Here is a 14,946-nt window from a genome sequence, read left to right on the forward strand (position 1 = left end):
TTGCTCAAGACTGCTTGGATCGTGCCAATGGAGGAAGCATAATTACTCAGCCACAACTGCCCTGGTCTTTGTCAACTCTTTCTCCTGAGAGTTTTTTTTTTTCTCCATGTTTCTACCCGACATACTAGTGGACCTACCAGGTATTAGAGCTTTCTTCTACAAATGACTGCTCATATGCCTTCCTTTTTCAGTTGCTTACCCTCAGGATTAAAAGTAGAATAAGTTGTTTTCAACACACTATTACCTTGAATACTTCTCTTGAAGAAGGCCTTACAGCCCTCACAGGACCAGACGCCATAATGGTAGCCTGAGGCATAGTCATTGCACACTGCACAGTAGCGGGTCTCCTTGGCAGACTCCACAGCCATGCTTCCCTTGTCACTGGTACTGGCCAATCTCTCTCTGCCACCCTGGCGCCGATTGTCTGAGTTTGGCCTGGGGGGAAAAAAATAAAAAGTAGGAGAAAATAAAAACAGTGAATCTATTAACATGAGAAAAGCAAAACATGTATGCTCTTCTAAAGAATAAGAGGCTTGGAGGATGCAGCAGATCCACTTTATTCTGACATTTTGAAATAAAGAATCATAATGTAAGCTAATCTTTCATTACCTCTTGCCGGCTGTTACAGCAAAAGGTGTTTGCCTATTATATTAACCTTGAGGGGAAATTGTTTATTGCAAACTTGCTTAAGAAATGGATGGCCCACACCAGAATATATTATCTAGAAAAATGACAAAATGAAATTAACTTGTTTTTAATAGAGTTACTCTTTTTTTTTTTTTCAGGGATTCACAATTAATGCAGAACCATTAGAGACCAACGCTCATTCCAATTCTAGACACACTAAGCATCTTTGGGAAGTAGAGACAAAGTAAAAAGCAGCTGGGGCATTTGAAACTCAAATGAACTGATGAGCAAACAATAGAACACGTATAGAAAGATAACAATTCAAATTTTTATGTGACTGTTACCATGTAACCCTAGATATCAGTTTTTATAACTTGTCTATAATTTAAGGGTGCCGTTCAATACTCATTACTCCTCTTTTAGAGCATGTAGAATAAGAAGCAAAGAAACACAGATGATTACTCCAACCTTATAAAAAGTTTGTAGAGGAAGCATATCCCAGAAAGAAACCTGAGAATTAACAGTAAGTTCTGGGAGAATGCAGGGAATGGAGAAGTAAAAAGTTTTAAGGAAGAAGAAAGCTTTCAGAAGGAAGAGTGATTGACAGTGCCAAATGGAGCAGAGAAGTCCAATAAAGCAAGGACTGATGACATAGAAGAGGATTTGACAAAGAGGAACCTTAGCAAGGAGTTTCGGTAGAGGTGTTCAAGCGCAAGCCAAAATCCAGTGGGTGGGAAACAGAATGGAATAGGAGGAAATGAAAATGAATGAAGACCATTCCTTTGAGAACTTAGATAAGAATGGGTAAAGAAAGAGATGGGGTGGGGTGTTTGCTAAAGAATATAAAGATTAAAAAAAGGATTTTCAGAATGGAAGCCTCATCTAGAATGAAGGAAATGGGCAAAAGAGAGGGAAGAGTTGGGGGTACAGAGAAGGGCGGAACAGAACAAAGTCCAGGGAAGTATAGCAGTTGGGATTAAAGACACAGGTAGAAGGAACAGCCTCAACAAAGACACTTTGAAGAAGACAGAGAAAAAAGAGCTAAGAAAAGGAGCAAATGAGATGAAATTTGCATCTCTCATTTAACCAGTATAAGATTAGAACTTAGATCAATCCAGGATTTGCTAGGCATGTGCAACCGAATAAAAGCAATGGAAGAGAAATGAGGGTGTATGGTCAGAGCTGAGCACAGTACCTGGTATGTAGTTGGCACTCAATAATATATTTAAATGAACTCATAGAATGTTTCAGAGTGTATAGGAAAAAAAGAAAAGTTGAAAAATACTGGAAAGATAGATGGAGTGAAGGTACGAAAGAAAGAAAGAAAGAAAGAAAGAAAGAAAGAAAGAAAGAAAGAAAGAAAGAAAGAAAGAAAAGAAAGAAAGAAAGAGAAAGAAAGAAAAGAAAGAAAGAAAAGAAAGAAAGAAAGAAAGAAAGAAAGAAAGAAAGAAAGAAAGAAAGAAAGAAAGAAAGAAAGAAAGAAAGAAAGAAGAAAGAAAGAAAGAAAGAAAGAAAGAAAGAAAGAAAGAAAGAAAGAAAGAAAGAAAGAAAGAAAGAAGAAAGAAAGAAAGAAAGAAAGAGCTGGAACACCTGTGGCTCAGCCTCTGACTTCAGCTCAGGTCATGATCTCATGATACTGGGATCCAGCCCCACTGTTGGGCTCCTCACTCAGCACAGAGTCTGCTTGTCTCTATGCCCCTCCCCCTGTTCGTACTCTCTCTCTCAAATAAATAAATAAAATCTTTTAAAAATAATAAAAAATAAATTTTAAAAAACCAACCTAGGATGAGATAAAATGAATTTAAGATAGAGTTTCCAGGGTCTCTGATTAAAGAAACTCATGCTTCCTGCTTCTACTCCCCACCCAAAAAACAGGACCACACTGACTTTTTCACTGGCCCTCCCTTTCACAAGCGCTGTCTTTCCTTTTAGCTCAAATTTTATGACCCTTTCCTACTCTGATCACTCATTGGTATTGTCCACAATTTTGTGGCAGTGGTTCTCAAACAATACTTGCCATAATGCTCACAAAATACCGGCTCCTTGCGTTAAGCGCATCTGACTTGGCCGATTTTTTCCACTCTAAATGACACAGCTCTTACTTTGGCAGCCTCAAATGGAAGTTCTTTATTTTTTAATATCTTTAGAGAGCACGGGCTTGCAGTTTTCAGTTCCAGTTCATATTCTGCCTATCCCCTTCCATTTCATCACAATGTTGTTGAACTCCCCTCTCCCCAGTCAACCTCAATCTTGTACTGTTCGTTTACTAACATCTTATGATGATTCAAGTCAGTAGGAAGCAGCTGTGAATATTTAACTATAGGAGCTTAGTGCCTTTTGGGGGCAGTGTGGTTAGCAAGCTGGACACTGACAGTTTTGAGGCCTTATAAATCTTAAGTACTGCAGCCTCAATACCCAGCTCAGGGCCCAGCCCATAGCAGACATTCCATACACATTTGTTGAATGAAGGAAGGAAGGAAGGAGTGAATGATATATGCATGGATAAAAGTTCCAAAGTATCAAGCATTTTCCACCCATCCCTGCAAAATAAAATACTGCAAATTTTAAAACTGTGGTAGGGTAAATATAACATAAAATTTATCATCTTAATTTTTTAGTGTAGAGTTCAATAATTTTAAGTTATTCACATCAGTGTTAACCAACCTCCAGAGCTTTTCCATCTCGCAAAACTGAAACTTCACACCCATTCAACAACTCCCCATTTCCTCCTCCCCCCAGGCCCTGGCAACCACCATCTACTCTCAATCTCTATGCACTTGACTACTCTAGATAATTCATATAAGTGGAATCATATGCTAATTGTCTTTTTGTAAACAGTTTATTTCACTTAAGCATAATGTCCCCAGGGTTCAGCCATGTTGTAGTATGGTCAGAATTGCCTTTCTTTTTAAGGCTGAATAATATTACATTGTACATATTTATCATATTTTGTTTATCCATTCATCCACCAATAGACAATGGATATTTGGGCTGCTTCCATATTTTGAATAATGCTATTAACATGGATGTTCAAATATCTCTATGATAAAGTCTGCTTTCAATTCATCTGGATATATACCCAGAAGTAGGATTGTTGGATCATATAGTAGTTCTATTTTTAATTTTGTGAAGAACTGTCATATTGTTTTCCACAGTAACTGCACTATTTTACATTCGCACCAACAATGCACAGGGTTCCAATTTCTCTGCACCCTTCCCAACATATGTTTTTTTTCTGTTTTGTTTAATAGCAGCCATCCAAATGGGTTTGAGGTAATCACTGCATCTTAAGGTCACCTCTCTTACCAACCATTCCTAATCCTCACCCTGGTAATAACTTATTCCTGTTCCGAACTCAATAGCCAGTTTTTCTTTACTTCTTCCACTTGCTACATTCTTACTGCTTCAGTTGTATATTCGTGTGTCTCCATTGCTGCTAAGTTGCTCGTGTCTTACTCATCTTTGGAACCCCAATTGTTTATAGCATAGTGCCTCATCCAAAATAGAGACTCAATAAATATTGATATCAAATGAATTAATCAATGACTGAATCAATAAAGTGATCATTTTTACAATACAAATGGAATATGTAAATACTGTTTTTAAAAGTACTGGTAAAAAAATTAACAGCAAAAGCTCATTTTCCCTAGATCTCGCAGAGATGTATGCTACCAGCAAAATGTATTCCATCTATACTTTATCTTTGAGATGTCCCTGGAATACTGAAAATCCACCGCAGGCATACAGCATAAAACCAGAAGGCCTCAAAAAAAGAAGAAAGGAAATTTCACAGGCCATATTTCCTTTCCATAAAGGAACTTTTTTATCCAACTTGGAAAATCATATATGTTAACACTGTCAGTTAACATTTTGGCCCAACCCTGCTCTATGAATGCTCCTAAACAGGAGGAGGAGTCATGAAAAATATAATCCAGATCAACCTAAAAGGCAAGTGAGATCTTCTCATTGTCACAAAGGCCTGTGGCACCTTGAAATATGTTCGGGTTTTCTGGAATATCCATTAGGCCAAGGCAATTTGGTACAACTGCCTCCAGACAGAAATCTGTGTCCCCAGTATGCAGACTAACTTGGCCTCATCCTCTGTAGTGGAAAGGAACAGAGTGGGAGGTGCCTGTGCCTGGACTCAGACCAAGCCACAAGGGTAGGCCAGGCACCGACCTGAGGTTAGAGCAGCCCTCAGGGATGAGCCTCATTAGAGGTCCCAGACTCATCTCTTCCAGCTTCCCTCTCCCCAGCCTAGACCAACCGCATCTGTCAAAGACATGGCACTTTGGCTTCATGCTTCTTTGGTAGGAAATACTTATACCATGTTTAGGGCAATCTTTCTTCCTCTCAGTCAGCCTTAGAGGCCCTTTGGCTTCTTATTTTCATAGAACCTAAATTACTCTCATTTTCATGATCTAAATGTCATCAGGTTCTGCTTCCCTTATCTCTTTGTTCTAGGTGAAAATTTAACTAATTCTTTAGCCATTTTGCTAAAACATCTCTCTCTTTATAAAATTCTTTTTTTTAAGATTTTATTTATTTATTTTATTTATTTATTTATTTATTTATTAGAGAGCGAACGAGAGAGAAACAGCATGAGAGGGGAGAGGGTCAGAGGGAGAAGCAGGCTCCCCGCTGAGCCTGATGCGGGACTGGATCCCAGGACTCCGGGATCATGACCTGAGCCGAAGGCAGTCGCTTAACCAACTGAGCCACCCAGGTGCCTGCCTCTTTATAAAATTCTTACCCTTTCTCACTGAATTGTCACCAAACCTCTATAGTTTCTCATCTTGGACACATTCTCTCAAGACTCAGATAAGAAGTTGACTAGTTTACCAAGTTAGACGTTCTTCAGCCTTACGGGTATGTTTAAACATTCTCTAAAAAGAAGTAAGGCGGAAGCTTATGCGAAAAATAGAGGGATGTTTTATCAGTGACTGAACACACTGCAGCTCTGAGGCACACAAGTGCTTAGGAACAAGAAAAGAAAGGAAAGAAAGGCAGAAGCATGAGAGATCAGACAAGAGAAAAGAAAGGCGGAAGCATGAGAGATCAGACAAGAGAAAACACCACTGCACCTATGGAAACTGGAAACTCAACTGACAAGATTTAGTTTCCTTTTCATTACATCCAGTGACTACTAAATATTTCCCAATGAGTGCCCCACTGACATTACATATTCAATATGATGAAGAGAGAAGTCTGAAGGCATTCATCTTGGGTCCAGAAAGTGGACGCTCTTAGACCAAGTCCTAACAGGGCATAACAGAGTGCATTTATCAAGAAGATTTTCCTTAATCAAAGGAAGAGTCTGAAGCTCAACATAATCAAATACTGTTGGTTTTCCAAACATAAACCATGGTACCAGCCAATCCAAAGGCATTATTCACCTGATGAATCAAGAATTTTTTTTTAAGATTTTATCCATTTATTTGAGAGAGAGAGAGCACGAGAGGGAAGAGGGTCAGAGGGAGAAGCAGACCCCCGCTGAGCAGGGAGCCCGATGTGGGACTCGATCCCGGGACTCCAGGATCATGACCTGAGCCGAAGGCAGTCGCCCAACCAACTGAGCCACCCAGGCGCCCGAATCAAGAATTTTTTAAAGAATTTTTAAAGCCTTGGTTTCTAGAAGAAACATTTTTGCTAAGCTAAGTGAAAAGAACAAACAGATATCCACTCCCTAGAGATGTGGGGTAATTAAGTGTTAGTGTGATAACCTCATGAAATTCTAATCCCCAAATGAAATCCCCAAAGTTATATGCACCCAAAGTGCCTTACACTTTTTCTTGATGGCACTTACCACAGTTCCCCGTCCTATACTTGAGTGATTATTGACAAATATATGTCCCCCCTAACAAACAGTAAATTCTAGGAAGGCAGGGATCACATCTCAGCTCCCAATTTTAACTGATGCACATTTAGGTCCTGGATGAACATTTGCTAAATGTACCTCTTCCATCTAATCCATCACCAAATTACATCAGTTATTTCTTCAAAACACTATGCCTATCATCCTTTGCATTCCTTGTTTTCGTCATTCTTGCCTAAGACATAAAAAACCCTACATCTGAATTACTAAAAGTAGTCTCCTGCCTCTCACAAGTCCTCAAACTCAGCCTGCCTGCCATTGTCAAAAGAATGGTCACAAAATATAACTTTCATCTTTCAATAACTTTTCATTACATATATCTGAGGGTCATTACCGTTTGGGGGCATCAGGGACCTGTTTGATAATATAGGGAAGACTCTGAAACTGTCTTTTCTAGAGAACACATACAAACGAACTCTCAAACTTGTGCCTATTAATTCTGGGGGCATGATAAACCAGGAAAATAAAATTTTAAAAACTTATTTTTAAAATCATCGGCATATAGAATTAAGCTCAAATTCTTGAATTCCCTGCTCCAACCAGTACTGGTCCCTCTATAGCTCCCTGAGCAAAATTTTATCAACTCCACCTGAGAAATTGCTCATAACTACATTCTCTGCAGTCTCTGCTTCCCATCAGCCATCACATCTCATCTCTCATAGAAAACGAAGCTTTAGTTCCCCCATCTTCCATAAGGCTTAGCCTAAGTATTCCAACTCACACTGGTTCAACTTTGAATTCCTACAGCACTTCAAGTCTTCACCACTTCTCTTGACACTGGATTATCATCTCTCTGGCAACTACTCTACTCCTGATTCCTTTGCAGTATTTTCTTCCTCTACCAGGCTCCTAAATGTCAGTGTTCCTCAGGGTTCTGCCCTCAGCCATCTGTCATCCTTAGCTGACATTTCCTTTGTGTCAATCTTAGCCACACGTGTGGCCACACTCAACTGCCATCCTATATCCCTCTCCTGGACTTCAGATGTAGATTCAAATCACCCACTTTGCAGCTCCTCTTGAACGACCCAAAGAAACCTGAAACTTAATGTGCACAAAACTAAACTCAGTATCTTTCCCAAGCAGCCTGCTTCTATTCCTGCACTCCCATTTTGGCCCTACAGCCCTAGGATCCAACCAAGGCATTCAGGCATGCTCTTCCCTCTGCCTGGCCCCTGAGTAACTCCTATTTACCCTGCAGTCACAGGTTGACCTTAATTTTCTCCAAGGAGCTCTGCTGACCTCCAGGAGCTAGATTACAGGCACCCTGGACTCTCCCCAGTGGAGTAGCCATCTTTTCACTCCCTGCAATACTATGATTTCTAATAAGAAATACGTATTTTGTCTTTGTCCCATTTCTTGCACAGAGCTTTCACACGCTTTCCTCATGCCTTGCCCTGAGCACCTCTCCCACCTGGCTATTCCTGACTTACATCCCTTTGTCTGGTGATCTAGTAGGTCAAATGTTTCTCTGAGTTCCGTGAGCCATTCTAGCAATTTAATCGAACCCAAAAAGTGGTTCATGAGAACCTCTGATTTATAGCGAGTTTATAGTTAACCAGAAGCACAGGTTAAAACCTGGGCTTGTGACTGGCACCTGAAGTAGGGGCAGTCTTGTAGGACTGAGCCCTTAAGCTATAGGGTCTGATGCTATCTCCGGGTAGATGGTGTCAGAATTTAGTTAACTGCTTGGTGGTATATTAAACACACACACAGAGACAAAGTCAGAGTCACACGCCCCTGTTTAAAACTCTTGGCAGCTTCCTACCGCATCAAGAATAAAATTCAAAAACACCCAGCATGATCAATGTCCTGCCTGTCACTCCAACAGGGACTCCTCACACTCTCTCCCTCATCACCGAGTTCCAAGCACTGACTCGCAGCTGTCCCACAAACGCCAAGTACCTCCACGTCTTGGAGCCCTTCTCCCTGACTTGCTCCGAACTCCGTGCAGTTCCTCACCTGATCAAGTGCCATTTCTGACCTTGCTAACGTAGTCTTTCTATGACTTCCACCCTCTTACACTAGTTTATTCCTTTATAACACATCACTACCTGACATCAAACCAAATTTTAATTTATTTTATTATATATCTTCCCCACTGAAATGTAAGCTTCATTCCCCAGCACCTTGAAGAGAGCCTACTCTCCAAATAATGGTTGAATCAGCCAGTGCATAAATAAATGTTGGTACTATGAACAAGCATTTTGTTATGTTCTGTTTAATTATCTATCTTACCCCATGCACCATAACGTCCACCACAGCAGGAACTGTGACCACCTTATTTATCAGGGTCAGCCAGCTCATGCTTAGCAGCCAGACACGCAGTAAAGTTATCAATAAGTATTTGCCATCTGAATGAATTACAGACATGGTGAAAGCCGTCCCAACTCCACGCCTGCACACTCCCATATCACAAACCCATCCTCCACACTACAACAGGAGTGACGGCTCTACCCTGCAGAATGGACCCCTATTGGAAATCTTTCATTTCTCCTCAACATCTACAGTAAGGCTTCTTAATCTTCTTCGGATGGTGGACCACAGGAAAATACCCTTATTTACAGAAACATAGATTTTGCTTATAATCTTAGGGTATTCGTTGGCCTCTGAAGTCCATGAATTGTCTCCCCAGAAGACTTCAGACTAAGAACTCCCAGACTACAGGAGAAATGCAGACTCCATAGTACAGCCATTGTGGCCTGGCCACTGTCCCAGCTCCAGGCTTATCCTTCCCTGTGATGGTTAATTTTATGTGTTGCCCTTCCCCGACCACGCCAGTCCATCTCTGGACCTTTTCCCACACTGTTTCCTATCTTGGCCAAAAGGCAAAATCTCCTGAGGGGAAAAATGCCCACTCAGATAGCAGCCACTGAATTTCTCAATAGAATCAGCATGTGCTCCTAGACTATCACATATATAACTACTCTGGAATGGTCATCATCATCATATGCATTCACTGTGAATCTCCAGGAAAGAGAGGTGACTATTACAGTCACCTATGCTTTCCAGTTTCCAGCAAAGTACAGACAAATAGTATGCACTTGATAGTTGATTAAGGAATGAGTAAAATTATATGTCCCATACTGTATGTCTTGCCTTCTCAACTAAGCTGTAAGATTTTTCAAAGTAGGTAAACTATATTTAAATTTTTTTATTATCACCAAAATACCTGGTATGGTACTTTGCACAAAGGATGTATCTAATAAATACTGAATAAGTTCATCAACAAAGAATTAAGAGCAACTCTGCAAGAGGCATAGTTGAATCTGTTGCAATAATACAATGATGTATCAAGATAATGACAAGCCAATTATTGATGCGTGTGTGTGTGTATCAACATACATATCAATCTGATTGTGGGTTACTGTGTATTTCTCTCTGCTATATATATAAATATGAATGGGCATAAGTTAGTGGTGGTTTGTGCCTAGGACCAGAACTTACCTGTGGGTATTACCACACTCTCTGAAGGTTTGTGTTTGAATTTTAATATAATCTCTATTTATTTTCCATGGCAGTAAATAGACATTCTTAAGAAAAAAAAAAAAAAAGGTACAAGTTGATCTAAAATGGTAGAGTCTAGCAAGGATAAATCCTGAATCTCATTTTTAGAAAAGCTCAGGTTAACAGAGTTCTGGGCCAGGTTTGAGTAACCCATTAACGGATTTTCTGGGCAAGTTCTTTAAGCAATTTTAAAAACTTTCAGCAAGCTAAAAACTATTTTCTGGATGAGAAAAGTCAGTCCGAAGACTCTAGCTCCTTTACAATGCTCATCCGAAAACTTCATCTATCTCTTGCCTCATATTATCCACTTCATGAGTGTAATTTTTGTTTGTATTGACTGTGTGTCTTCTAATTGATTAACAGAGGCAGATAATATTCTTCCCTAAGAGATAGAAAAGAAAACTCCTTCCAAAAAAATGACCAGTCATTGAAAGCAGCTCCTGCAAATGAGCTAGGGAGAGAATTTCAGCTGCTGGTTCAAAGTTCTGCCCAAAGTTCAAACCATACCCTGGATTTCTGGAAGACCAGCAAGACCCCTGGCCTAATAAGATAAGGGGAGCTGGGAGAGTAGGCAAGTGAAGTGTCACAGGTCACTAATGACCTTGTGGCTGGCACTAGTGTCAAGTGCCTTTTGTGTCACTGATCCACTTAACCCTCAAACTACCCCAAGTAGTACTATTATAAGTGCTCTTGTTTTAGAAATGAGGTGACCAAGGTACAGAGGGATAAGGAGCTCACCGAAGTCATAAAATCAAGCAACAGTGGAGTCAAGGTATCAGGCAGGCTGATCCCTGAGCCCCGACTCCCAAGAGAGAATGGAATCCTTGGGAACTCCCCCCAAAGGTAGCGAGAGCCACAGGCAGAGTATGTCACATGCTCTGGGAACAAAATCCTTACCTCAGATATCATCCCTAGTCTCATAAATAATAATCCCATTTGAAATTGCCCCCAATTATTTATTACCCGGCCAATAACAGTTTTTTAAGGGAAAACGCTAATCCAATTTCTAGTGCAAAGGTTGAGAACTCTGTTGAGTTCCATGGAAACAGAGTTTAATGGAGCTGACAACCATACAGGAGAATAGCTGGATGAAAGTTTGAATATTTCCTTAAGATAGGATTATAGGAAATATCTATTTTAACTCAACAACGAATGAAAAGTGATGGCGTTGTTAATGTTCGTATGTAAGAGTTCCGAAATTCTGCACAAAGAACATTAGCATTCACCCTTCAAAATGTAAGGCTCTCTATAAAATGTCAAGAGGTTTTCCCACTCACTTAAGAAAAATATCTTCACCCCAAAATACAAGCGAGTGTTGATTTTCCACACTAATGGGAAAAAAGAATCACCTGGCATGAAGTTCCTTAAAACCCCATTTAGTCAATATCTTTGTATCTGTGCTCGGTTACTAATGTGTAACCAAATGACCTGATTTGAGTTTCCTCACCTCTCCTTTCTCTATTCACACCAACCTGTTGCAAGTGCTAATGAACGGTGAGGCCAAGAAGCCCCAAGTGAGAAGATGCAAGAAACAAGGCATGCGGATGACACGAAGGAGGTAAGTCAAGAGAGGAGTTGTGGTTTGACACAACACCTTCTTAAAACAAGTCTGACTTCCAGCCTAATTTCCACACAAAATATGACATATATTAGGAGGATAATAATCTACTCGTATGCAGAAATACTAAGAAATTCATTCATTCATTCAACAGCCTGGCATAAGCATCTACTTGCTGCCAGGCAGGGAGTGTAGGAGGGCAAAGGACAGGAGAGGGGACGGGCAGGGGCAGCAAGACAGGGGGGAGAGGACCCTCTCTGCCCTTGGAAAGCAGACAACTCAAGGAGGAAGGCGTGCGCCCCTGGGAAATACAGGCCTGCTCTAACACTGGCCTCTGGTCGGCTTTTGAGTGTGATCCATAAACCACTCGTTTTATGACCCTATCCAAGAGATAGGAACAACATGTCATCACATAAAAAGCCCACACAAACATGTCCAGAAGGGCAAAAGGAAATTTTTCCTTACAAAAGTTATTTGGGAATCTGTATGCCATTAAAGATCACATGGCGACAAACATAAACTTCGGGATAAAATAAGGGACTGTTGAAAAGAAAACCACAGGCCCAAAATGGCATCACTTAGGTTAAAGCCTCAGGTCAGTAAACCAGAGCTGGATCCCTAACCTAACGGCAGTTTCGACCTCCCCGGAAATGTAAGTCTTAAACTATCCATCAGGAATTTTCTGCAAAGCACCAGTTAGATAATCTGTCACCTGCGCCTTCCCCATCCCCCCAAAGGAAGATGAGGTCATCGGCAAAATAAGACCCCCTTTTATTCCCCCTAAGAGAAGACCTTGCCTGGAATAATCCTTTCTTTTCTTTTGCTACTAACACTCTTGCCCCACCCTCCTTCCCATAAAAACCTTCCATTCTGTGCAGCTCCTCAGAGTGGCCCTGTCCTTGCTAGATGAGATACTCACTGATTCATGAATCATTTCATAAAGCTGATTAAATCTTCAAATTGACTTGGTTGAATTTTGTGGGTTTTTTTTTTAACAAGAGGCAAGGGACCCTAGGCTGGGTCAGGATGCCTGGGTTCTAGACAAAAGGCTGCCAAGACAGCTGCATGGGCTTAAGCAAGTCACCAAACCTCTCTGGTCTCAGCTGCTTCTCTGTAAGAGAAGAAACCCCAACTATGTTTTCTAAATTCCTTTCCAGCTCTGTGATTGTAGGACCATGATTCTGTCTCATGCCTCTGACCAATAATACATCTGTGGCCAGCTAGAATTTCTTCAATGGATCTCATGAATGCACAGCCCACGTTTCAAAACTCTTTCCCAAGAGCAATATAATGTGTGCAGATGAGATGGCGAGAGGCAGAGACACTGCGTTTCAGTCTGCTCAGCACTGCCTCCTTTGTCCGTGACTGATTCTAGATGACAAACACCCATCCCATCACAGGGAGCTGTCAGTGAGGGCCAGCGTGTTTCTGACTGCTAACATGACCTGCCCTGCAAAAAAAAAAAAAAAAAAAAAGTCACTCCTCTAAAGGAGGCATGAGAAACAGGAGGGAAAATACTAGTGGGAAGGAACAAGAAATGGAGAGACGAAGGAAAGGGGGAAAGTACTTCCGTATATTTGACTTTCTCTTGGTTCATGGAACTCTACCAGCAATCCTTCAAGTGGGAACCCGAATAGAAGAAAATAGACCTGAGATATCAAAGACAAATTAAGCAGAATCCATCTACTGTGTCTCTCTGGCCAGGCTAGTACGCAAGGCTAGAAAGAGTTCCAAAGCAAATGATTCTGGGATAAGAGACAATTTGGATTTGGTTTAAAATGAAGAGAAGTTCTTTTGCACAGAATGACTTCATCAAATGTTTAAACATAATCAGTGACCAGAACTGCAACTCTTCTGAGTAGGGACCAACGGCTCTCTTAGATGTGGAAGTTAAAACTGAATCTTCGGGTTACTCTTCTTTGATTTTCCAATTCACCCAACAGGAAGCAAGCTCAAAGAGCAGCCCATTCTTTTGTGGATTTCTAAGAAGACACAGTAGATCTCTCTGTGATGTAGCTGTGACCACAGCTGCAGATGGTGTCATTCAGAGACACGAGGACCACGTGGGACATGTAGCGAGCCACATGCCATATGGATCTCATGGCCAAAGAAGATTGGGTTGCTGTGCATGATATGCCTTTTCGGGGACAGCGATTCCATAAGTTTCAGGAAGTTTGGGAGTTCTGATGTGCTATTATTGTCTCTTTGACTAAGGTTAACATAAGCAAAGTGCTCTCTGGAATCCTCCTGAGTTCCCCCCCACACCCCCCAAGCATCTTTGCCACAAGCATTTTCACCACATAACTAATCGCCCATGAGGCAATTAGTTGTAAAAGATAAAATCACAAAAATCAGAAGAGTGAATTAAAAAGACTTTATTGCAAATTCAAAATATTTGATTATGCTCAAAATATATAGTGGAGATTTACGCCAACACTGTGCAAATAACTGATTTTATTTTGTGGATTGCATCTAAGCACCTGTCTTCAAAGTGGTTTAAAGAGTTTTTTTTTTTTCTTTGTTGCTTGTTGATTCGTCTCCTCATTGCACTTTTTCTTTTTTTGCTAAAATTTCCCCCTTCCTATAAGAGGCATCAGTTTCCCAATACAAGGATGCATATTTGTACAATTTATTATTGCATTGTGAAAGCCTACACTGCTATTTATTCTTGATATATGTCACATGTTCATTGATAAGATATTCCAAAATTCTATGGGAAATGCGTGTTCAAAACTCTGGGGAGCGGAGCAAGATGGCGGAGGAGTAGGAGACCTGGATTTCGTCTGGTCTCAGGAATTCAGCTGAATAGGGATCAAATCATTCTGAACACCTACAAACTCAACAGGAGGTCAAAGATAAGAAGAGTAACAACACTCTGAACAGAAAAGCGACCACTTTCTGGAAGGTAGGACGTGCGGAGACGTGAATCCGAGGCGGTATTCGGAAGGATAGACGGCGGGGGAGGGGGCCTCCGTGGGCCGCTTCTGGCAAGTGCTAGAGCCGCAGAGCACAAAATCGGACCTTTTAGAAGTCGGCTCCACGGAGGGACGTCGCTCCAGTGGCTAAGCAGGGGGTGGAACCCTCGCGGGACAGTGCGGTCTCGGGACCCTCGGGGTCACAGAAAGTCCGGGGGTGCCTGAGTGCGGCAGAGCTCCCAGGTATTGGAGCGGGGAAGCCGGCTGCAGAGACGGAGCCGAGGCGCGGGCTCTCAGCTCGGGGTTGCCATAAACTGTGATCCGCGGCCCAGTCGGGCCACTGCTCCTCCAGCAGGGACCCAACAAGCGGCAGAGCCGGGGAGACTCCCCTTCCTCCCCCGGGAGGAGCGGCGCGGGAGCGCACCGCAGGGATCTGCTGGGTTTGGAGACTCCACACGGGGTCGGGC

General features: G+C 41.5%; 1 protein-coding gene across 4 annotated transcripts in view; it reads right to left on the reverse strand.

Annotated features, from left to right (window-relative positions):
• Positions 1–14,946, reverse strand: part of ESR1 (estrogen receptor 1) — a 380,127-nt gene that overhangs the window by 229,254 nt on the left and 135,927 nt on the right. For all 4 annotated transcript variants that reach the window (XM_027603416.2, XM_027603414.2, XM_027603412.1 and 1 more), the window contains one exon: positions 245–435. In XM_027603416.2, coding sequence (XP_027459217.1) covers positions 245–435 — 191 coding nt within the window. The remainder of the gene's footprint in view (positions 1–244; positions 436–14,946) is intronic.

This window comes from Zalophus californianus, chromosome 7 (genome assembly GCF_009762305.2).
Source record: "Zalophus californianus isolate mZalCal1 chromosome 7, mZalCal1.pri.v2, whole genome shotgun sequence".
Lineage (NCBI taxonomy): Eukaryota > Metazoa > Chordata > Mammalia > Carnivora > Otariidae > Zalophus > Zalophus californianus.